At 47.9% G+C, this 23,899-nt stretch overlaps 1 protein-coding gene and 1 pseudogene across 1 annotated transcript; both read right to left on the minus strand.

Annotated features, from left to right (window-relative positions):
* Positions 1–4,501: 4,501 nt before the first annotated feature.
* LOC103246760 (gap junction gamma-3 protein-like) lies at positions 4,502–5,263 on the minus strand. The gene has a single exon (XM_008018603.3). The coding sequence runs from the start codon at positions 5,261–5,263 to the stop codon at positions 4,502–4,504; it is 762 nt and encodes a 253-aa protein (XP_008016794.3).
* A 4,892-nt stretch (positions 5,264–10,155) lies between these two features.
* LOC119621342 (zinc-alpha-2-glycoprotein-like) lies at positions 10,156–16,623 on the minus strand (annotated as a pseudogene).
* Between the last annotated feature and the right edge of the window lie 7,276 nt (positions 16,624–23,899).

Consider the following 23,899-nt stretch of genomic DNA (forward strand, 5'->3'; position numbering starts at 1 on the left):
GAGAAAAGCCTGGGCGCGGTGACTCATGCCTGTAATCCCAGTCCTTTGGGAGGCCGAGGTGGGAGGATTGCTTGAGGCCAGGAGTTTGAGACCAGCCTGGGCAACATAGCGAGACCTGGTCTCTACCAAGAATTAATAAAATGAGCCGGGTGTCGTGGGGGCGCACCTGTAGTCTCAGCTACTCGGGAGGCTTAAGTGGAAGGATCACTTGACCTCTGGAGTCAGAGGCTGCAGTGAGCTGTGCTTGCATCATTGCACTCCAGCCTGAGAAACACAGTCTCAAAAAGGAAACACGTCTCAAAAAGGAAAAAAAAGGAAAGGAGGGAGGGAAGGAGAGAGGGAGGAAGGACGGAGGGAGGGCGGGAGAGAGGGAAGGAAGAAAGGAAGAAAAGGAAGGAAGGAAAGAAGGAAGGAAGAGAGGAAGGAAGAGAGGAAGGAAGGAAGGAAGAGAGGAAGGAAGGAAGGTAGAGAGGAAGGAAGGAAGGGAGGAAGGAAGGAAGAAAGGAAGGAAGCGAATTCAGCGGCTCACATGGGGAAGAGGAAATCCATTTACCATGCATCCAGGCCTGAGTTTCAGCTGAGGGGTTGGAGCATGGCTGATTATCATGCTGGCTTCCCCTAGAGACCAAGGAAACTTGAGTCCTGGAGCAAGTTCTTGCTTGCTCAGGGTCTCACCGTGACCTGGCTCAGAAGCCAGAATTTGTGGGGCCGTGGTTTGTGACCTTTGCACTGCCTGGACTGCCTCTCATCAGACATAAACACTGATAAAATTTGTTATGCTTTCAAAATGGTAGGAAACACGTGACAGATCAAAGCAGACAAAATAGAGTGTGCAAGACTTCCGAGAAGACGCCTCACACTTGTTGGGATGGCTACAGTTTAAATATCCCTTATCTGATATGCTTGGGACCGGAAATGTTTCAGATTTCAGATATATATATTTTTTTCTTTGGAATATTTGCTTTACTGGTTGAGCAGCCCTAATCTCAAAATCCTAAGTCTGAAATGCTCCAATGAGCATTTTCTCTCAGCGCTATGATGGCCCTCAAGTTCTGATTTTGTAACTTTCGGAGTTCAGCTATTTGGATTGGGGTACTCTCCCTGCACTACAAACAAACAAACAAACAAACAAACCCCACCACCACCAACAAAACAAACCAAAATAGCAGGTGTTTGGTGAGGATGTGGACAAATTGGAATCTTTGTGCACTGCTGGTGAGAACATAACATGGTGCACCCCGCCTCTTCTGTGGAAAACAGTACAGTGCTTCTTCAATAAAATTAACAATACAATCAGCCGGTGCAATGGCTCCTGTCTGTAATCCCAGCACTTTGGGAGGCGAAGGCAGGCAGATCATTTGAGATCAGGAGTTCCAGAGCAGCCTGACCAACATGGCAAAACCCTGTCTCTACTAAAAATACAAAAAAATCAGATGGGCGTGGTGGCTCATGCCTGTAATCCCAGCTACTCAGGAGGCTGAGGCAGGACAATTGCCTGAACCTGTGGGGGGAGGTTGCAGTGAGCCAAGATGGTGCCACTGCACTCCAGCCTAGGTGACAGAGCTAGACTCTCCCCCACAAAATAAAATAAAATAAAATAAAATAAAAATAAAAACCTGAAGGCTAAAGAGAGAAATTGGATCAGCTGAAGAGTTTACAGATTTGCAGAGAATAGAGGCAAGGAAGCTTTGTGAACTACTTTTAGGTTGTGAAACTTGGTCTTGATTCAACCCCCACATGGTCTTCATACACGAAGCTTCTTTGCAGAGGAAGCTCTTTGGAGAAAGATAACTGGTGAGATAGAAAGTACAGCCAAGAGATGACAAGGAGACTTCTCTAGAGAATTTTGTGGATTAAGAGGAAAAACAAATTCATAAGTTCATGGAGATAATGAGTTATTTGAAATCAGAAAGAGTGATTAACATGGAGGCTGGGTGTGGTGGCTCATGCCTGTAATTCCAGCACTTTGGGAGGCTGAGGCAGGCGGATTGTCTGAGGTCAGAAGTTCGAGACCAGTCTGGCCAACATGGTGAAACCCCATCTCTACTAAAAATACAAAAAAAAAAAAAAAAAAAAAAAGCCGGGCATGGTGGTGTGCGCCTGTAATCCCAGCTACTCGGGAGGCTGAGACGGGAATTGCTTGAACCAGGGAGGTGGAGGTTGCAGTGAGCCGAGATTGCACTACTACACTCCAGCCTAGGCAACAGGGCGAGACTCCATCTCAAAAACAAAAACAAAAACAAAACAAAAAAAACAAAAAAACCGAACCAAAACAAACACATAAACAAACAAAAAACATAGGGCGACTCTCTACAAGTGTTTTACTGCTAGAAGATCATGCACCTCATTTCTCAAAGACTCACAGAGAACAGAAGACTGGTTGCATGAGAAGTGAATAACAAGAGGTTATAGTGCTTATTTGGGGTGGGGGCGAACATGACATTTCAATGTTAACTTGTTTTTTTTAATTTAATTTTCTTGGTTATACATCATTGCTGGTATATGTACTTTATTTTATTTTTAGAGATGGAGTCTCTCTATGTTGACCAGGCTGGTCTCGAACTCCTGGCATCAAGCCATCCACCCATCTTGGCCTCCCAAAGTGTTGGGATTACAGGTGCGAGCCACTGTGCCCAGCCTAACTTATTTTTTTTCTTTGGTCCAGCAAGGGCTTGTGAGTGTGTCTGGGAACAACGTAAAATCTGGCTCGAAAAAAACTCACTCAACTCAAAGCCCCAAAACAGAGCTGAGATGCTTTTAAGGGAGGCAGCCTCATTGGTCTCCTTGTTGGAGAGGCCCCCACTTATCAGTAAATATTGGTTAACATCTCTCATCCGGTAGGACTAAACATAGAACCAGTTGCCCTTGCACAGAAGGCCATGTCTTGTATTATTCAACCTCAATGGAATGACCAGAAAAGGCAAAACCATAGAGGGAAAAAGTCGATTAAGGCCAGGCGCTGTGTCTCACCCCTGTAATCCCAGCACTTTGGGAGGCCAAAGTGGGCGGATCACCTGAGGTCACCAGCCTGGCCAACATGTTGAAACCCCGTCTCTACTAAAAATACAGAAATTAGCCCGGCATAGTGGTGCGCGCCTGTAATCCCAGCTACTTGGGAGACTGAGGCAGGAGAATCGCTTGAACCCAGGAGGCGGGAGGCGGGGGTTACACTGAGCCGAGATGGCACCACTGCACTCCAGCCTGGGCGACAGAGCAAGAAAAATAAATAAATAAATAAATAATTGCTAAGATTGTTATTAAATCCGGGGGAGAGCCTTTCATCATGTTAGCAGGATCATAGTGTCCTCTGGTGGCAATAACATGCAACTGCAACTGAGTTGCCTGTGCAGAAAAATCTTTCCTGAATCCTGAAAGCTGCTTTCTGTTCTATTAGCTTAAGAAGGAAATCTGACACTGATCCGTACAGTGTGTTTTAGGATCCTGCCCATAAAGATTAAATGATCAAGGATCTAGAGAAGCCCAGTGCTCCCAGAGCAAGTGCCTGAGCCTAGGAGGCTTCTGACCGGAGTCTCTGTCACCCAGGTTGGAGTGCAGTGGTGCGATCTTGGCTCACTGCAAGCTCTGCCTCCCGGGTTCAAGCGATTCTCCTGTCTCAGCTTCCTAAGGGGTTGGGATTATAGGCGCTGTGCACCATGCCTGTACTTTTTTGTATTTTTAGTAGAGACGGAGTTTCACCATGGTGGCCAGACCGGTCTCAAACACCTGACCTCAGGTGATCTGCCTGCCTCGACCTCCCAAAGTGCTGGGATTACAGCGTGAGCAACCGCGCCTGGCCGAACAACAGGATTTTAAGCCTGAACTCAGAGGCAGTGCAGACTGGGGATCTGCACTGGGAAGTCATCTGCAAGGACGTGGTGGCTGGAGCTACAGATAGAGGGAAAGTTATCCAGGGAGAGTGAGGGTGTGGGACGGGGAGAGAGAGGGACCGCAACACAGTCCTAAGGAACACCAGCATTTTTTTTTTTTTTGAGACAGAGTCACCGAGGCTGGAGTGCAGTGGCACCATCTTGGCTCTTTGCAACCTCCACCTCCCAGGTTCAAGCAATTCTCCTGCCTCAGTCTCTCAGGTAGCTGGGATTACGGATGCCCACCACCATGCCCAGCTAGTTTTTGTAGTTTTAGTAGACACGGGGTTTCACCATGTTGGCCAGGCTGGTCTTGAACTCCTGATCTCAAGCGATCCACCCGCCTAGGCTTCCCGAAATGCTGGGATTACAGGTGTGAGTCACTGTGTCTGACCCAGTTAGTGCTTTCTGAGAGAGCAATTTCTCCAAAGTTTTCAATTGACATAATCAACATAACTGTCCTGTGTATTAGGGGATGGCAGGTCCTTCACCCCTTCAGCTCCTTTGGTTAACTGGTACCTTGACTTGGCCATATCCACAGGTCAGGGAGGTCAGGAGATGTCACCCCTAGTCACTGGGGCTGTGGGGCACATGGTCTCTGAAATGGAACAAGGCTGACCAGACCGATGGATGGCTCACAGTGTCTGCTGGAGGTTCCTTTTGCTGCTCAGGGCCAGGGCATGGCTGGAGGAAGAGGCCCCACCCAGGAAGTTCTGCAGGGGCTTACACAGTCTTCCCAGACCCAGAAGCACAATCTCCAAAAGTGTGAACAAGAGACGGAACCCACTGACTCTAAAAATGGCTTTTAGAAAGATGATCTTCTCCGAGGGGCGGGAAAAGGTGCAGGTTAATCTATACGGGCAAGGCTCTTGGCCACATGCAAAGGAACTGGGCATCTGGAACCCATACTGGTGGTACTGCAACCCTGGCGCTGTCCCCTCCAGGACCGGCTGAGCTCCCAGCTGAGCTCCCAGCTGAGCCACGTAAGCCCAGAGCAGCCTGAGGCTTCCAGCCCCTGGGGTATCTCTGCTGCTCTCCCCTCCCTGGATCAGGGTCTCCTCCTCCTTCCCCTTTCCTGATAATTCCCAGTGCCAGATCACGTGATACAGAGTGAAACCCATGTAGAGGACACTGGGTACAGCCACCAAGATGACCTGGAAGACCCAGAAATGCAGCGGGGAGAAGGGGTGGAAGGCATCAAAGCAGGCGGCCTTGCAGCCCGGTTGCTGGGTGTGACACCCGAATTCACTCTGCTCATCGCCATAGACTCCAGGCCCACTGGCAGCCAGCATCACAAGGCAGAATCCCAGGAGAAGCAGGAGGTGCCCCCCGGGGGGGGGGCGGGGAGAGTGCCAGCTCTTCTCCGCCAGCAGCCGCCGCAGGAACCTGCTACACATCCTGTTAGGGAGCTTTAAAAAAAGGTGATTATACATTATTGATTTTTTGTTTTTAAAGACCTCTGTTGCCCCAGGCTGGAGTGCAATGGTGTGATCATAGCTCACTGCAGCTTCCAACTCTTGGGCTCAAGCAATTGTCCTGTCTCAGGTTCCTGAGTAGCTGGGACTACAGGTGCATGACACCACGCCCAGCTAAGTTTTAATGTTTTTATAGATACGGGGTCTTGCTATGTTTCCCAGTCTGGTCTCAAACTCCTGACTTCAAGCAATTCTCCTGCCTCGGCCTCCCAAAGTGCTGGGATTGCAGGTGTGAACCGTTGCACCAGATTACAAGTGGTTTTTTTTTTTTTCTTGACAGAGTCTTGCTGTGTTGCCTAGGATGTAGTAGAGTGTCACCATCTTCGCTCACTGCAACCTCTGCCTCCTGGCTTCAGGCGATTTTCCCGCCTCAGCCTTCTGAGTAGCTGGGATTATAGGCGTGCGCCACCACACCTGGCTAATTTTTTGTATTTTTAGTAGAGATGGGGTTTCACCATGTTGGCCAGGCTGGTCTTGAACTCCTGACCTCAGGTGATCCACCTGCCTTGGCCTCCCAAAGTGTTGGAATTACAGGTGTGAGCCACTGCACAAGGCCATGTATTGATTTATGACTTTGCCTGTAACTTCCGCCTCTCTGCCTTTGAAAACCCTTACCTGCAAGCCACTGGGGAGTTCAGGTCTTACACTTGAGCTGGCTGATTCTCCTTGCTTGGCACCCTGCAATAAATGCCTCAGTTTCTCTCACTGGAATCCAGTGTTTGCAGCACCCGGTGGGCGGACCCAAGTTCGTGGAGGTAACAGACGTCCAATGGGGGTGCTGTCATCCCGCGGAGGTTTTTCTCCATAATAAAAGGCAGGAATTGGCCGGGCGCTGTGGCTCACGCCTGTAATCCCAGCACTTTGGGAGGCTGAGGCGGGTGGATCACCTGAGGTCAGGAGTTCAAGACCACTTTGGCCAGCATGATGAAACCCCGTCTCTACTAAAAATACAAAAAATTAGCTGAGTGTGGTGGCGGGTGCCTGTAATCCCAGCTACACGGGAGGCTGAAGCAGGAGAATCGCTTGAACCCGGGAAGTGGAAGTTGCAGTGAGCCGAGATCACGCCATTGCACTCCAGCCTGGGCAACAAGAGTGAAACTCCGTCTCAAAAAAAAGAAAAAAAAAAAAGAAAAAAAAAAAAAAAGAAAAGAAAAGAAAAAAAAAGAAGGCGGGAATTGTAAGAGTTGTGCGAGGAAGACCGGATGACCATTATCTCATGGCCTTTGCATCCAGGCTTTGAGCCAAATTCCCAAGGACTGGATCCTAACACTTGGCTGCAACTATTTCTTTGACCAGTAGGGGGCAGGCAAAAGCCATAGGGAATCCGGCCCAGAGCTGATTGGAACCTGCCTGAGAAAATGACCTCTTATTGTTTAAGTCGGCGGTCCCCAATCTCTTTGGCACCAGGGACCGGCTCCGTGGAAGACAGTTTTTCCAGGGATTAGGGAGGGGAATGGTTTTGGGATGATTCCAGCGCATCTCGTTTATTGTGCATTTTATTTCTATTATTATTACATTGTAATGTATAATGAAATAATTCTACAACTCGCCATGGTGTAGAATCAGTGGGAGCCCTGAGCTTGTTTTCCTGAGACTAGACAGTCCCATCTGGGGTTGATGGGAGACAGTGACAGATCATCAGGCGTTAGATTCTCACAAGGAGCGTGCAACCTACATCCCTCGCATGCACAGTTCCCAATAGGGTTCGTGCTCCCATGAGAATCTAATGCAGATGCTGATCTGACAGGGGGTGAGCTCAGGCGGTAATGGGAGCAATGGTGAGGTGGCTGTAAATACAGATGAAGCTTCGACCCTGCAGCTCACCTTCTGCTGTGTGGTTCAGCTCCTAACAGGCCATGAATGGGTCCCAGGGGTTGGGGACCCTGCCTCAGACTATCTTGTCTCTGCCTGGCAGACTCTCCTGGGGATAGTTCCCAGGTAGCCTGGAAGAATGATGCACACTGAATCAGGCAAAATACATCAATCAGGTATAGCCAGGTATACATATGTTAAGGTCCTCTTCCATTTCTCTGAGCTTTGCTTTTTCAACCTTCTTTCCCAGTAGAATTCACTGTCCCAGCCAAGGGGTTGTTCTTGCTCATCAGAAATATTTAGTGTTTTCTATTGCCTTTGCTTATGCATTTATTGATTCATCCAGAAATTATGTATTGATTACCTATTGTATTAATATGTGTATTTATTTATTTATTTATTTTTTATTTTTTGAGATAGGATCTTGCTCTGTTGCTCAGGCTGGAGTACAATGGTACAATCATAGCTCACAGCAGCCTTGACCTCTCATGCTCAAGTGATCTTCCTGCCTCAGCCTCCCAAGTAGCTGGGTCTACAAGTGTGTGCCACCATGCCTGGATAATTTTTTATTTTTTTAAATGTAGAGCCGGGATCTTGCTATGTCGCCCAGACTGATCTGGAACTCCTGGCTCAAGCAGTCCTCCCACTTTGGCATCCCAAAGAGCTGAGATTACAGGCACGAGCCACTGTGCCCAGACTTATTGTATATTTGATTCTCTGGTAGACAATGGAGACTCAAAAGAACGTGGTATGTAAAATCCCATTCTGTATGGAAATCTTTTGACCTCGACTTGGCAAGCTCTCTTAGGCCTCCACATCTCTCTGAAATCCGAATTGCTCCAGGAATTTTCCCTGGGTATCTCAATAGCCCTGTGTCCCTCTCCTCCTGCCCCACACCTGACCAGGACTTGAATCCTGCAGCTTCTCGCTCTTCCTTCATCATCATCCATGTTTCTTGTTATAGATGAGGTCACATCTCCTATTCCAATTTTCCTTAGCCCTGGTCTGATCATGTGGATTTTGGTTTCTTCATTGATCTGAAATGTTTAACTTTCATCTTTTATTTGCTCCAAGTGTCCTCATATTTTCATACACCACATGCTGTATTTTTCCCTCTTATTTGCATTTTCTTTTTTGAGACAGAGTCTTGCACTGTCGCCCAGGCTGGAATGCAGTGGCGAGATCTCAGCTCACTGCAACCTCCACCGCCTGAATTCACGTGATTCTCCTGCTTCAGCCTCCCGAGTAGCTGGGATTACAGGCACACATCACCAAACCTGGCTATTCTCCTGCCTCAGCCTCCCGAGTAGCTGAAATTACAGGCACACACCACCACACCCGGCTAATTTTTTGTATTTTCAGTAAAGACGGGGTTTCACTATGCTGGCCAGACTGGTCTCGATCTCCTGACCTTGTGATCCGCCCTCCTGGGCCTTCCAAAGTGCTGGGATTACAGGCGTCAGCCACCGCGCCAGGCCACTATTTGTATTTTCTTTCCTGAACTTGGCTACTGTTCAGATAGGATGTTTTAGCCCCGGAATGGGACAAGGTGGATTTTATGTAGACTTAAAAAAAAAAAAAAAGTAATTTCTCGGCTTTGATTTTCAAATTGGAGACAAAGTGTTAAAACAAAAAATTGTAGCCTTCAAATTTAGGCTTTCGTGAAAGATAAGATGATTAACTCAGAATCATCTTAAGGCCGGGAAGGCTGGGAATGACTCCTCTATGGAACCCAACTTGGAAGATGGGGTTTGGAATAATCCGGAGTGGGAGGCTGAGTATAGAATATAAAGAAAGTTCTTGTCACTAGATGCAGTGGCTCACGCCTGTAATGCCAGCACTTTGGGGGGCCGAGGCAGGCAGATCACTTGAGGTCAGGAGTTCAAGACCAGCCTGGCCAACATGGTGAAACCCCGTCTCTACTGAAAATATAAAAATTAGCCGGGTGTAGTGGCTGATGCCTGTAATCCCAGCAATTTGGGAGGCTGAGGCAGGAGAATCGCTGGAACCTGGGAGGTGGAGTTTGCAGTGAGCTGAGATCGCGATACTGCAGTCCAGCCTGGGCAACAGAGCAAGACTCCATCTCAAAAAAAAAAAAAGAGAGAGAGAAAAAAAAGAAAGTTTTTGTCCCACAGGAAGGAAAAGCACAGACACAGACAGGTGAGACTTCATGAGAAAGTCGAGGTGAGAGCTCTTCTGTGTGTTTGGGGTTGATAACTGTGTGTGGCGGTTGGTGACTCATCTGAGGACACTCACTCTCAGGGACTCAGACGGAGTCTGAGAACCTCAGGGCCAATTCCTGCTTCATTGAGCTGTATCCTGGAGAGCTGAGGGCTTTCAAATAAGCTTTGGCTGGTGGGCCAAGGCCAACATGGTGTGGAGATGTGGAGCAGCTGGAGTGGAGGGCCGGGTCTCCCAGAGAGCCAAGGAGTGTGGGGAAACTGAGGCACAGAAGAAGCTTGGGTTTGTGTGAAAGAACTTGCAGGGTTCTAGCACCTCACAGCCAGAGTGGCCATGGCCATGCCTGTGGATGTCAGCAGGGGACACCTGAACAATCCCTAAGGGACAGCGGGTCCGGGCCATGGTTGGAATTGCCCAAGTCAGAGTGTCAGGAACCACGACCTCCAGGGGAAACCAAGAGTTTCAGATGAATCCAGTGCTTGGGAGCAGGACCAGTGAGAAAATCAAGTCACATTTCTACAGGATTTTACAGTTAATACTGTTCTCTGTCATGCTAGACAAAGATAGATGATTATTTATTAGCTTCTATAGATTAGACAATGGCAGGCGGTGGTTCGAGGCGAGATGATTTTTGGGTCCGAGTTGGCTCAGGGCAGGGATCCCAGTCTTTGGTCTCCAAATCCACCTCCTGTCTGTCTCCCCACACTGTTCCCTGGGCCTTGAGGATCCATTGACGGTGATTTCTGTGGTTCAGCTCCCATGTCAGGCAGGAAGGGCAGCTACTAGGGCTGAGATCCCATATTGCCTCCAGCCCTTGCTTCCTACCTGGCCTCCCCGGACCCCACCAGGGGCTGGCCCAGGCTGCTGTGCTGCACATGGCAGGAGTAGGGGGCTGTGTCCTACCGGGCCGTACACACCAACAACCAGGTCAGGTAAGTACCGTTTCCACCGTGAAGAACATCTCCCCGTAACTCAGGCTCCTGCACCTTGCCGGCCCGAGTCCAGTGCACATCAATTTTTCCTGGGTAGAAGTTGTAGGCCAGGGGCTTGAGTGTCCTGTTTTCTCCTGGGGCCTGGTGGCTGGTGTCCATCCCAGAGGGAGGATCTGTGGAGGGAGAGAGCATGACGCCGCAGGCTTGAGGTCGACTTCTCCCAGCCCAGGTCTCTTCCCACCCCCACCCTTGGCTGTCAGCGATCAGCAGAACTCTAAGCTCTGTTCCTGCCACCCCCTTCCCCTCCTCCCCCCCCCCCACCCCATCACTTTCCAGAAGATCAGGGAAGGCTGACGCTTTCCCTCATCCTTCTCTGTTGGATCATGGAATGTCCCGGCTCCCCTCTCGCCCATTCCCCACCCCACTCATGTATTGACTCTGACAGCAGTAAGTTGTGAATGCTCTGTGCACTTTCCAGTGTTTTCCCACATCTCAGTGGGCTTTGGAGTTCTCCTCTCCCCCAGTCTCAGTCCAGCTGCTTAGTTCAGCCCATGCCTCTCTCTATCCAGCAACCGCTTCCCTGCAGCACTGCACAATCCTGAGTCTCACTACGTCTCCAATCCAAGTCTCAGCTTGCAGCCATCAATCCCGCTCACACTGGCTCGCTCTTGTCCTTCCGGGGCTGACATTTTACACACCTCCCTTCTCTCCGCCACCCAGATGGGAGGCATCATTGTAGAGAGAAACAACAATGGGATTTGGAATCTGAAATCTGGAATCTGAGTCCTAGCTCTGCCTCTTTTTTTTTTTTTTTCTTTTTTTTTGAGACGGAGTCTTGCTCTATTGCCCAGGCTAGAGTGCAATGGCATGAGCTTGGCTCAGTGCAATCTCAGTCTCCTGGGTTCAAGTGTTTCTCATGCCTCAGCCTCCTGAATAGCTGGGAATACAGGTGCCTGCCACCATGCCAGGTTAATTTCTGTATTTTTGTAGAGATGAGGTTTCATCATGTTGGCCAGGCTGATCTCGAACTCCTGACCTCAAGTGATATGCCTGCCTTGGACTCCCAAAGTGTTGGGATTACTGTGTGTAAGAGGCAGAGCTGAGCTAGCACGCCTGGCCCCAGCTCTGCCTCTTACACACAGTGTTACCCTCACCTCTCTCACCTCCAGCTCCTCTTCTCTCAGTGAGTGATATTTTGGGAAGCCTACCAGTGAATTGGTGGCTTTCCTGGCCCGCTCTCCCTGAAAGTTTGATGTCCTCCCAGGAAAGAAATGAATCCTAGAAGTTGAAAATTGGGGGTCTGCATGACTTACATGGATGGAGGAGATTGGCCTGAGATGCTCTCTGAGCTCCCAGCCTGAGATCATGTTGGTTTTTCTCAGCTCAGTACTAGAGAGCAGGAAGCAGTGAGTACCTTGCCGGTCCAGGATATTTTTGCTGTATTTCAGGTATTTCTGCAGAGTTGCAGGGCACTCCTCCTTCAGGTTAGCCTGCTGCACATAGACTGGTTCTGCCTCCCACTTCTGCTTGGTGTTCTGGGCTTCTGGGACCAAGGGGACCCAGGCTGGGATTTCTTTGTTGAATTCAACGTAGTCCTTTCCATCACAGGCATTCTTCTAGAATGCTCCAGTGCTTCTGTTATTCTGGATCTCACAACCAAATCTTTCCTGCAAGGCATGAGACCCTGAAATGACCCCTGACCCCACAGGGAGCCAGTCAGCCTGGTGCCAACTCCATCTGAATAACTCTTAGTCCTGTACTCTTCACACCTCAATAGGAGGAAAGGCTTTGCAATCTAAGCATGCAGTTCCGTAATCACGGCATATGATTTTATCTGGATGTACAGTTGGCAGAGAGTGGCAAAGACTATATGGATTGGCATTTCAGGCCAATTTGAGACGAAATATGCGTTCCTCCCAGCCAGGGAAGTTGAGAGAGCTACAGGCTGTGGGCAGATTTCTATCTTTTCTGTAGCATCTCTTTTTATATGTTGGAACTTACACGGAGTGCTTAGGAACCTGTCACAACCACACCAAAGTACATTTCTGAATTTGATAGAAATTATTTGTGATTTCATACGAGGAAAGGAAGGCTCTCCTTTTCTTTCAGTTTTAGGTGGAGTTTATATCGTCACCTAAATCAACCTAATCTGATCTTTTTTTTTTTTTTTTTTTTTGAGACAAGTCTTATTCTGTTGCCCAGGCTGGAGTGCACTGGTATGATCTCGGCTCACTGCAACCTCCGTCTCCCGGGTTCAAGCAATTCTCCTGCCTCAGCCTGCTGAGTAGTTGGAATTCCAGGCATGCAATACCACGCCAAGCTGATTTTTGTATATTTAGTATAGACGGGGTTTTGCCGTGTTGGCCAGGCTGGTCTCGAACTCCTGACCTCAGGTGATCTGACTGCCTCGGTGCCCCAAAGTGCTGGGATCACAGGCATGAGCCACTGCGTCTGGCCTGATCGCTTCTTTCTTCCTTTTTGGTGTTTGATATCTTTATCTCAAATCTCTAAAGTCCCAACCTTCTTGCCCATTAGCAACAACTCTCAGAAATGGACCTCATAGGGTGGGGGACACATCCTCTTCATTCTGATTATAAAAGCAGGTGTTTACCCAGCACTGGTTGGTGCTGTTGGCACAGACACTGACAGCTCTCAAGCTGTCTGGGCTCATGTCCCAGGTCTCTTCTCGCCCCCACCTGGCATGTTGCATGAGCTGGAGCCAGTCACCTCCCTGGGCCTCTATTTCCTCACCTCCGAAATAGCAATGCCAAGAGCACGGTTTCAGGGGGCTATTCTGGAGCATTAAATATGCTCATATATGGACCTGGCACAAAGTAAATGCTCAGTAAATGTCAGTTACTCTTATTTCCTAATACCCTGTGTTCATCTCTTCATCCTCCTTCCTCGTAATTATCCACTTTGACATTTCTATTCCTGTCCATCAAAGCTTCTCCCAGTGTCTTTCCTGATCACCTGTGCCCCCTCCTCTCCTATGGCTGTCACACAGCCCGGGCCATTTTCCTTACCAAGACCTCCCATCCCTCATCCTTCAAATGTCTGCTTATCTCTTGCCTCCTTTTGGAAACCTTCAGATCCCATGTAGCACCTTGGGCAATTTTATACTTAGAAGCCCATCTTTTGACACCCACTCTATGATAATTTAACACCAGCAGTTCACCAGGCCTGGGGCTGGCTGCCTTGGGGCTGGCAGTGTGGTTTAGCAGAAAGAGTGCTGGGCCAGGGGCACAGGGACCGTCTCTGTGGGGGCTCTGCCACCAGCTCCTCCAACCACAGTGCAGGTGGCCCTTCCTGGGTCTGCATCTTATGGACAGGAGGAACTTTAGGAGCAGCCTGCGGTTTTGAATCCAGCACTTCCTCAGCTCTCAGCATGGGCAACGGTATGTGCCGCGTGCTTTTCTCTGTTCATTCCACAAATTTCAATTGAGCCAATACTGGCTGGACCCTGTCTGAGGCGATGGAGCTGCAAGGGAGATTAGGACAGACTGTGACATCCTTCATAGAATAGACATAGTTAAATATTACAAACTTGTTTGGAGGTAGGTCTCAATGCTCCAGTGTTTGCAAATTTCGACCAGATATTTTGGGAACGTTTCACTGTCAACAGCTAGGACTGGCGGAGCCACCAGGTGAGCCCAGGTGTGAGTGACTTTGAGAGCGGCTCACTCTCCAGGCAACCTCTCTGAACAGAGGTGAGTCTCATGCCTTCTCACTGGGAGATCAGCTTCTGACGGGTGGGGTGTGGAGGTGAGAGGTCAGAGCTGCCTGGATAGGAAGTGACTCTGCCATCACTTCCTGTGTGAGCTGAGGCCTGGGATGAGGATGAGACAATCGATGGGGAAGTGGGGAGCACCTGTGCTATGGGGTGGGCGGGATGCGGACATGTCTGCATTTTTGCTGTGCCTCCTGTTCCTCTGCTGGGATTAGGACTATTTCCATCCTGCTGACCCCTTGTGACTCACACTTGAGGGGCTGCCTCTTGGGTTAGACCTTCCACCCCCACGGTCTGTTGTTCACTGACCACTACTGTTGTTGTAATACTCCATGATGTTATTCAGGGTCTCCATAAAGATGTCCTCCCTGGCCTTCTGAAGTTGGTTCTGCTTCTCCCAGTCCTCTACTCCTTCCACGTGTCTTCATGGTTCCAGGGCTCAGCCTTCCCATCTTCACTGTTGTAGTGGAAGAATGCACGGTGATTGAGGAAGACAGTGCCCTGCAGCCTGTGGGTGTCTTTGCTAGGCCTGGACAGCCCAGTGTAGAGATAGGTCAGAGAGTAATGACCTGCAAAAGAAAAGACTCTAAGGGCTGGGGTCCATGCAAGGGTGTCCCATTGTGGGGCTGCAGAGGGCCAGGAGGGGAGGACTGGCCACTAGCCTCTTCCTCCCCAGCTCTCTCCTCTGCTCTCAGCTTCACACCATCAAAGCCTCTTTCAAGGAAATAGACTCTGCTTTCATGCTGGGGATGATATTTCAGAGACCATTCTGTGCCTTCACTACAGAGTTTAATCTGCTTGGCACAGAAGAAGATAACGTTTTTCAGCCTCCTTATAGATACCTTGGAACCATGTGACTGAGTTTTGTCAAACAAGAATGTGAGTGGAAGTGACTGGTGTCTTTCTTCTGGTCCAAGACCCTACCACCTGGTTTGCCCCTACTGTCTCTTATCCCTTTAGTTGATGACTGTGGAGGCCACAGGATGAAACAGAAGAATCCCAAGATGCAAACAGCCTGGATCCCTGAGTCATCCTGTGGAGGAGAGGAACTTTGCCCAATCTGCATTGAATGTGACATAAGAAATAAACATTTCTAGTCTAACCAGACAAATACATACAGTTAGAAAGTGTAGGAAGGCGAATTTACTAAACAATTCAAGAAGCGACCCAGAATGGATCAGCACAGGGTAAGGCTAGGATACCGCTCAGAATTCCTGGCATTGTACCTTGCAGTTTGGTACAAGATGGAAGCTGAGAGAGTGGGACATTTCCACAATTAGTTCCACAGTCAATTTAGAATATAATTTACGTGATTGTTAGCAATGTTGGAGGTCATATGGCAGATTTCTAATTTAAGTACTGAAGTCATTATTGCTCATGAGTTTCTGAATGTGATTAGCCTTTAAATCAGACCTTGAGTAAAACAGATTACCCTCTACAATGTGAGTGGGTCTCATCCAATCGGTGGAAGACGTCAAGAGAAAAGGCTGAGGTACCCCAGTGAAGAAATAATTCTGCCTCCAGAGACTACCCTTGGACTCAGGACAGCAACACCAACTCTCCTGGATCTCCAGCCTGCTGGCTTGCTTTGCTGATTTAGGACTTTTAGCCCTCAGAATTGTGTGAGCCACAAGAAATATTAAATAAAACTCCTCCCTTTCTCTGTTTTGTATATACATACACGTATATATGTATACATATATACACATATTTAGTGTATATATTTATATATGTATAAAAAGTATAAAAATTATCTATGTATAAATATATACATATATTTAGTGTATATAGGTATATACAATGTATATATGAATACATATATGAATAAAAATTTAGCCAGGCATAGTGACATCTGCCTGTAGTTGCAGTTACGCAGGAGGCTGAGGCAGGAGGATCACTGGAACCCAGCTGTGATGGTGCCACTGCATTGCAGCATGGGTGACAGAATGAGACTCGGTCTTTTTTTTATTTTTGAGAGGGAGTCTTGCTCTGTTGCCCAATGTATATGAATATACATTGTATATTCATATATACATATGTGCATGTTTATACAATATATATTAGTTTTGTTTCTCTGGAGAACCCTGAATAATTCAGATTTGAGTGCAGAATGGGATTAATATTATAAATGTGATTATTATAAAACTAGCATGAAACAACTATTCTGACAATTTGTAAATGAGACAGCAGGACAGGCACCATTCTTACCATCGTGTCTGCTTGGAGGGTTCTGGGCAAGAGGCACAGGCGTTATCCTGGGTCCTGGGGCCCTGCCCAGGGGAGGTGAATCTATAGGCCAATGGGAGTGCCAGGACGGGCTCCTCTCCTGACAGTAAGAAAGAAGTATGCACAAGCCAGGCTGGGCAGAGATTGTAATCAGTGAGTCTACACACAAGTTATACAAATTCAGAGCTAAGACAGTTGATCTCTGGACTGAGGCTTTGTGTGTGCCTGGGGCGGAAGGATGCCAGTGGATGGGAGGTGTGTGTGATGGGTGGGAGGTGTGTGTGATGGGTGGAAGGTGTCTGGGATGTGTCACCTTTCCAGTCTATTATGACACCCTCTGGGGTCACTTGGGTGTTGTCAAACCAGACTTCATCCCTGCCTTCTGGAAAAAGCCTCGACATGTCCAGGACGTGGACCTGGGTAGTCCCCAGCTGGTATGTATGCCTGATGTGGTGGTAGGGTATTCATAGTCAAACAGAAGATAGGAGGATTTATGAATATTCAAGAAGGAGACCCACATGCATGCAAATTAGGTTCACATGTATGAAGCATACAAGTAAACATGCAACCTGTGATTGTTAATCCTCAGTGTCAGCCAGGCATGGTGGCTCATGTTTGTAATCCCAGGGCCAGATCACCTGAGGTCAGGAGTTGGAGACCAGCCTGGCCAAAATGGCAAAACCCGGTCTCTACTAAAAAACTACAAAAATTAGCCAGGCATGGTGGTGGGGGCCTGTAATCCCAACTACTCAGGAGGCTGAGGCAGGAGAATTGCTTGAACGTGGGAAGCAGAGGTTGCAGTCCATTGTTCTGTCTCAAACAAAACTGTCAACTTGATTGGATTCAAGGATGCAAAGTATTGTTCCTGGGTGTGTCTGTGAGGGTGATGCCAAAGGAGATTAACATTTGAGTCAGTGGACTGGGAAAGACAGACCCACCCTCAATGTGGGTGGGCACCATCTAATCAGCTGCCAGTGTGGCCAAAATACAAAGCAGGCAGAAGAATTTGAAAAGACTAGACTGACCTAGCCTCCCAGCCTACCTCCTTGTCCCAAGCTGGATGCTTCCTGCCCTCGAACATCAGACTCAAGTTCTTCAGCTTTAAGACACAGACTGGCTTCCTTGCTCCTCAACTTGCTGATGGCCTATTGTGGGACCTTGTGATTGTATGAGTTAATACTCCTTAATAAACTCCCCTTTACATATACAGCTATCCTATTAGTTCTGTCCTTCTAGAGAATCCTGACTAATACACAACCCATGTTCACTTTAGGGTGGAGAATGAACATGTAAATCCATTTTAATTAGGTCCTATATGTAAAAAGGTAAAATGTAGGGCAAAAGTCCTCTTTCTTTCTTTTTTCTTCCTCCCTCCCTTCCCTTCCCTTCCCTTCCCTTCCCTTCCCTTCCCTTCCCCTCCCCTCCCCTCCCCTCCCCTCCCCTCCTCTCCTCTCCTCTCCTTTCCTTTCCTCCCTCCCTCCCTCTTTCTCTTTCTCTCTTTCTCTCTCTCTCTTTTTCTTTTTTTCTTTCTTTCTTCTTTCTTTCTTTCTTTCTTTCTTTCTTTCTTTCTTTCTTTCTTTCTTTCTTTCTTTCTTTCTTTCTTTCTTTCTTTTTCTTTCTTTCTTTCTTTCTTTCTTTTCTCTCTTTCTCTCTTTCCTTTCTTTTTTGAAATAGGAGTATCACTGTGTTGCCCAGGCTGGTCTTGAACTCCTGAGCTCAAGCAATCTTCCTGCTTCAGCCTTCCCAAGGTGCTGGAACTACAGATGTGAGTCACCATGCCTGGCAGAAATCTGCTTTCTGTACATTCTCGGGAAACCGGTCAAAACTACTCTGAATATGGTAGTCATTGATCAAGAGGAAACTCTTTTTGGACCAGACTGTCATGTTGGAATCATGAAAATAGAAGGAAGGTGCTGCGTGGTTGGATGAAGGAAGCAAAGGGGTCTTTGGGTCTTTCATTCTCTCAAGCTTGCTTTTGAGAAAATCTAGTAATGATTAGTAAGAGAAAGGCATTGAAGTCTAATGGGGGCATGATCAGTCTCCGGTCTCATCATAGCCAGAACTTAAAATTATGGGGTCTTTTACCCACACGAGGGTTCGTTAGTCTGTCTGAGGGGTTTAGGACTTTTATTTTGGTACTTAAAGGCAGCACCTCATGTCCCAAGTGACTGGATAGCGTGAAGAGCACGAGGAATTTCAGGACCAAGGGCTGGAATGTTTGAGTTCAAAAGTGGTAGAAAGCTTAAAGAAAAGAGAATAAGCTCAATTGCAGAAATTATTGACTCAAAGCACCATCTGAAAATCAGGCAATTTCTGTAATAGGGCAGAAAGAATTCCCTTATCTTTTGCAGTTACCAGGGTAAAACAGACAAAATAAATAAATAAATAAATAAATAAATAAATAAATAAACCTTAATAGACTGGGTGCGGTGGCTCGTGCCTGTAATCCCAGTACTTCGGGAGGCCCAGGCAGGTGGATCACTTGAGGTCAGCAGTTAGAGATCAGCCTGGCCAACATGGTGAAACCTCCTCTCTACTAAAAATACAAAAGTTACCCGGGCATGGTGGTGCGTGCCTGTAGTCCCAGCTACTTGGGAGGCTGAGGCAGGAGAATTGCTTGAACCCGGGAGGTGGAGGTGGCAGTGAGCCGAGATAGTGGTACTGCACTCCAGCCTGGGTTACAGAGTGAGACTCTGTCTCAAAACAAAACAAAAACCAACAAACAAAAAAACCAAAACCCGTAATAATGCCTAATTATTAAACCTAATAACAAAAAAATGGGTTTTGTAACCTAATTACCAAAACCTCATAAATCAAGTAACAAATTAGGCTTCCAACATTCCTGTTGTTGGTACTGATGGTCAGTGTTACCAAGAGCTTTGTTGGAGAAAGAAGGAAAACCTGAAATGGAATTGGGAAGGGCTTTGCGGGAGGGGTTGTGGGTGAGCAGGATGCTTGAACAGGGATAGAATTTCTGCTGGCAGATAGGGACACGTTTCATAAGGACAGGGATGGGGTTTCCCCTGCTCCTTTCTCTGTCCCTAGGGCTTAGCCCAATTCTTGGCAGGAAGAAGACAATCAACGAACACTTCCAAAAACAGATCTCCGGGTGAATGAGCAAAGACAAGAAGAAACAGTGCCAGACATATTTGAGGGTTATTGAAGCCAATCTGGTGGAAACAGAGTTCCTGAAGACAGTTGAGGTGTGGAGTAGGTGGGGGCGATCAATGCGAAAGGGAGGTTGAAATCAGGTTCTGGGAGCTTTAGTCCAGTGGATGTGTCTAATTGAGACAGGAATAGCACTGGGTGGGTGCAGGAGGATGGAGAACCCAAACAACAGTTGAAATAAGAACTAGGCAAAGAAACCACAGGATAACAGAAAACCGCAAATAATGGAGAGAAAATGGCCAAAATCCTGGCCAGGGTGACATGTCCGTGACTCTTCTGGACAAGCCTAAATAAGGGAGAAAGGGAGTAGTAATGGGGGGGGTGGTGTCCTGTACTTCCCTCCTTTTCTAGAATATCTCATTATTTTTCTTATTTTTTTGAGACAGGGTCTCACCTGCCTCTGTCACCCAGGCTGGAGTGCAATCGTGGCTTACTGCAGTCTTGAACTCCCAGGCTCAAGCAATCCTTCTGGCTCAGCCTCCCAAGTAGCTAGGACTACAGGCATTCTCCATGACATGTGACTAATTTTTGTTCATTTTTTTATAGAGATGGAGTCTCACTATGTTGCCCAGGCTGGTCTCAAACTCCTGGGCTCAAGCGATCCACCCACCTCGGCCTCCAAAAGTGCTGGGATTACAGGCGTGAGGCACTGTGCCCGGCCAGAATATCTATGTTTATTCTACTCCCTAATTAAAGAAACACCTGTAAAATTAGAAACTAACTGTGTGTGTGACTATTCTCACGAGTATGCCTGTGTGCACTTTCACTTTGCAATAAAAGCTTCTTGCCTTTCGCTTCATTCTGATTCGTCCCTGAATTCTTTCTCTAGATGGTGTCAAGAACCTGGAAACTGGCTGAGGCTGGGGTCTTACTGGCATCTGGAGACCCTCCTGAGCCCTCCGGCAATGCAATGCCATGCACTGAATGGGGCACGGCCATTAGTGTATCCTTTCCATCACAGCCTGTGTTCTCTGACTGCCCCTTTCCCCTCGGACAGGGGTTCTCCATCTTTCTGTGCCATCTCCCCTTTTGCCAATTTTTCTCAAGATATATATATATATATATATATATATTTTTTGAGACCAAGTCTTGCTCTGTTGCCCAGGCTGGAGTGCAGTGGTGCAATCTCAGCTCACTGCAACCTCTGCCTCCCAGGTTCAAGCAATTCTCTGCCTCAGCCTCCCTAGTAGCTGGGATTACAGGTGCCCACCACCACGCCCAGCTAATTTTTTTGTATTTTGAGTAGAGACAGGGTTTCACCATCTTGGCCAGGCTGATTTTGAACTCCTGACCTCGTGATCCACTCACCTCAGCCTCCCAAAGTGCTGGGATTACAGGCGTGAGCCACTGCACCCAGCCAAGCTAATTTTTAAAGCATACAATAAGACTCGTTTTACACAGAGGAAGCCAGTTATTTGGAAACCAGGTCTTTCCAGGTACGCTCATGGTTGATGGGCTATTTGCAGAGAGACCCTCCAAATTCTAAAGTGACTGGGGACCGGGTGCGGTGACTCACGCCTGTAATCCCAGCACTTTGGGAGGCTGAGGCGGTTGTATCACTTGACGTCAGGTGTTCGAGACCAGCCTGGGCAACATGATGAAACCTCATCTCTACTGAAAAAATACAAGAATTATCTGGGCGTGGTGGCACGTGCCTGTAATCCTAGCCCTCGGGAAGCTGAGGCAGGAGAATCACTTGAACCTGGGAGGCAGAGGTTGTAGTGAGCCGAGATTGTGCCATTGTACTCCAGTCTGGGTGACAGAGCAAGACTCTGTCTCAATAAAATAAAATAAAGTGACTGGGACATTATTAAAGAAGGAGATAATTTATGGTAATGGGACTCTTTGGGTTGGAGCTTCCTCCAATTGCACTTGAAGTTGGTCTTGGCTGTAGGAGAACCTGTGGGTCGTCCTCTGTTGGGGAAACAGGAAATGACCGTGGAAGGACCCACCTGTGGTTCCCTGGACCCCTTTATCATCCCTGGTGTACCGAGCTGATGCCCCTGGCACAGCCTCACTCCCAGGTCGCCTCTCTTGTTGGGCCTTTGTGACCTCCTCCTCTCAGCTGTCCCATGCCCACCTGGTTAGGAACAATCTTTCGACATATTCTGGACAAACTGCCTTAGGCCTTCCCATTGCCTCTGAACTCTGACTTCTTGCAAGACATTTTCTCCAACTGCTTCATGGCTCTGAGCCCCTCTCCTCCTCTCCCACACCTGGCCTGAACTGGGTTTCCTCTACCTTGTCCACCCCCATCCCTCTCTCTGGTCACAGATGAGGCCAGATCTCATATTCAAATCTTCGCTAGCCTTGCCCAGCTCACATGGATTTTGATTTCCTCATTGATATGGAATGTTTATCTTTTATATTTTATTTGTCCAAGCTGTCATCATATATATCAAAATATTGATTCTGTATTTCCTTCTCTTGACAGTTTTTTTTCTTCCCTGGGACTCTCTATATTCGGATAGAGCTTTTTACCCCAGAAGAAGGGAAGGTGAATTACATATAGGCTAAAGGAGTCACTTTTCGAGTTTAATTTTCTTTCTTTCTTTTTTTTTTTTTTTTGAGATGGAATCTGGCTCCGTAGCCCAGGCTGGAGCACAGTGGTGCAATCTCAGCTCACTGCAACCTCCGCCTCCTGGATCCCAGATCAAGCAATTCTCCGCCTCAGCCTCCCAAGTAGCTAGGATTACAGGCACCTGCCACCATACCTAGCTAATTTTTGTATTTTTAGTAGAGACGGGGTTTCACTATGTTGGCCAGGCTGGTCTTGAACTCCTGACCTTGTTATCCGCCCGCCTCGGCCTCCCAAAGTGCTGGGATTACAGTCATGAGCCACTGAGCCCAGCATCAAGTTTAATTTTCAAATGGAAGTCAAAGCATCAGAGAAAAAAAAAAGAAAAAAAGAAAAAAAAAAGGTAACGCCAGTGCGGTGGCTCATGCCTGTAACCCCAGCCCTTTGGGAGGCAGAGGCGGGTGGATCCTTTGAGGTCAGGATTTCAAGACCAGCCTGACCAACATGGTGAAACCTCATCTCTACTAAAATATAAAACATTAGCCAGGCGTGGTGGTGGGCGCCTGTAATCTCAGTGAATCGGGAGGTTGAGGCAGGAGAATCGCTTGAACCCAGGAGGCAGAGGTTGCAGTCGGCTGACATCGTCCCACTGCACTCCAGCTTAGGTGACAGAGTGATACTCCCTCTCAAAAAAAAAAAAAAAAAAAAGGTATAGCCTTCAAATTTGGGCTTTCAAGAAAGATGAGATGGTTGGCTCAGAATTCTGAAAACTGAAAATGATTTTCTTCAGGAACCTGGCTTGAAAGATGGATTTTGGAGTAATACAGAACGAATGGCTGAGCTTTGGATGTAAAGGAAGCTCTTGTCCCACAGGAAGAAAAAGCAGGGGCATAGGCAGGTGAGGCTTCATGAGAAGGTCAAGGTGAGAGTTCTGCTGTGTCCTTTGGGGTTGAAACCTGTGCATGGCGGTTGGTGACTCAGTTGAGGAAACTCATTCCCAGAGTTCTGGCACCTCACAGCCAGAGGGGCCATGGCCACACCTATGTATATCATGTATATACAGCAGGGGACGTCTGAACAACCTCAAGGGCCAGGGGGCCAGGCCATGCTTGGGATTACCCAGGTCAGAGTGTCAGGAACCATGGCCTCCAGGGAAAACCAAGAGTTTCAGATGAATCCTGTGCTTGGGAGCAGAACCAATGAAAAAATCAAATTACAAAAAATACGATCTCTGTTGTGCTAGGCAAGAAGGTTACTGCTTGTAAGGCTCTACAGTTTAGACAGTAGGAAAGTGTTCAAGGAGAGGCAGTTTTGGGGTGTCAGTCAGCTGAGGGCAGGCATTCCAGACTTCTGTCTCCAAATCCACCACTGTCTGTCTTCATGCACTGCTCCCCCAGCCTTGATGATGCCATTGAGGGTAATTTCTTTCTTTGTTGTTTAGAGATAGGGTCTGGATCTGTTGCCCAGGCTGGAGTGCAGTAGTGCAATCCAACACATCACAGCTTTGACCTCCTGGGCTCAAGCGATCTTCCTGCCCCAGCCTCTTACGTAGCTGGGACTACAGGTGTGCACCACCATGCCTGGCTAATTAAAACAATTTTTTTTTTTTTTTTTTTTTTTTTTTGTAAAGACTGGGTCTCCTTTTGTTGCCCAGGCTGGTCTTGAACTCCTGGCCTCAAGCAATCCTCCTGCCTTGGACTCCCAAAGTACTGGGCTTACAGGTGTGAGCCACTGCGTCCAGCTTGGTGAAGGTGATTTCTGAGGTTTATCTGTCTCATGTCAGGCATAAAGGATGGCTTCTGGGGCTGAGACCCCATGCTGCCTCCAGTCCTTGCTTCCTTCGCAAGACTGGGAATCTAGGCTCGCAATTTGCAGAAGCAGACCGGTCAAAATCACAGTGGGAGCCAGCCCTGTAAACACACGACAGCAGCCAGCAGGGGACATTAGAGGTCCAGTGTGGACCGAAGACACCACCTGGGACTGGAACCCAG

The sequence above is a fragment of the Chlorocebus sabaeus genome, chromosome 28 (assembly GCF_047675955.1).
Source record: "Chlorocebus sabaeus isolate Y175 chromosome 28, mChlSab1.0.hap1, whole genome shotgun sequence".
NCBI lineage: Eukaryota > Metazoa > Chordata > Mammalia > Primates > Cercopithecidae > Chlorocebus > Chlorocebus sabaeus.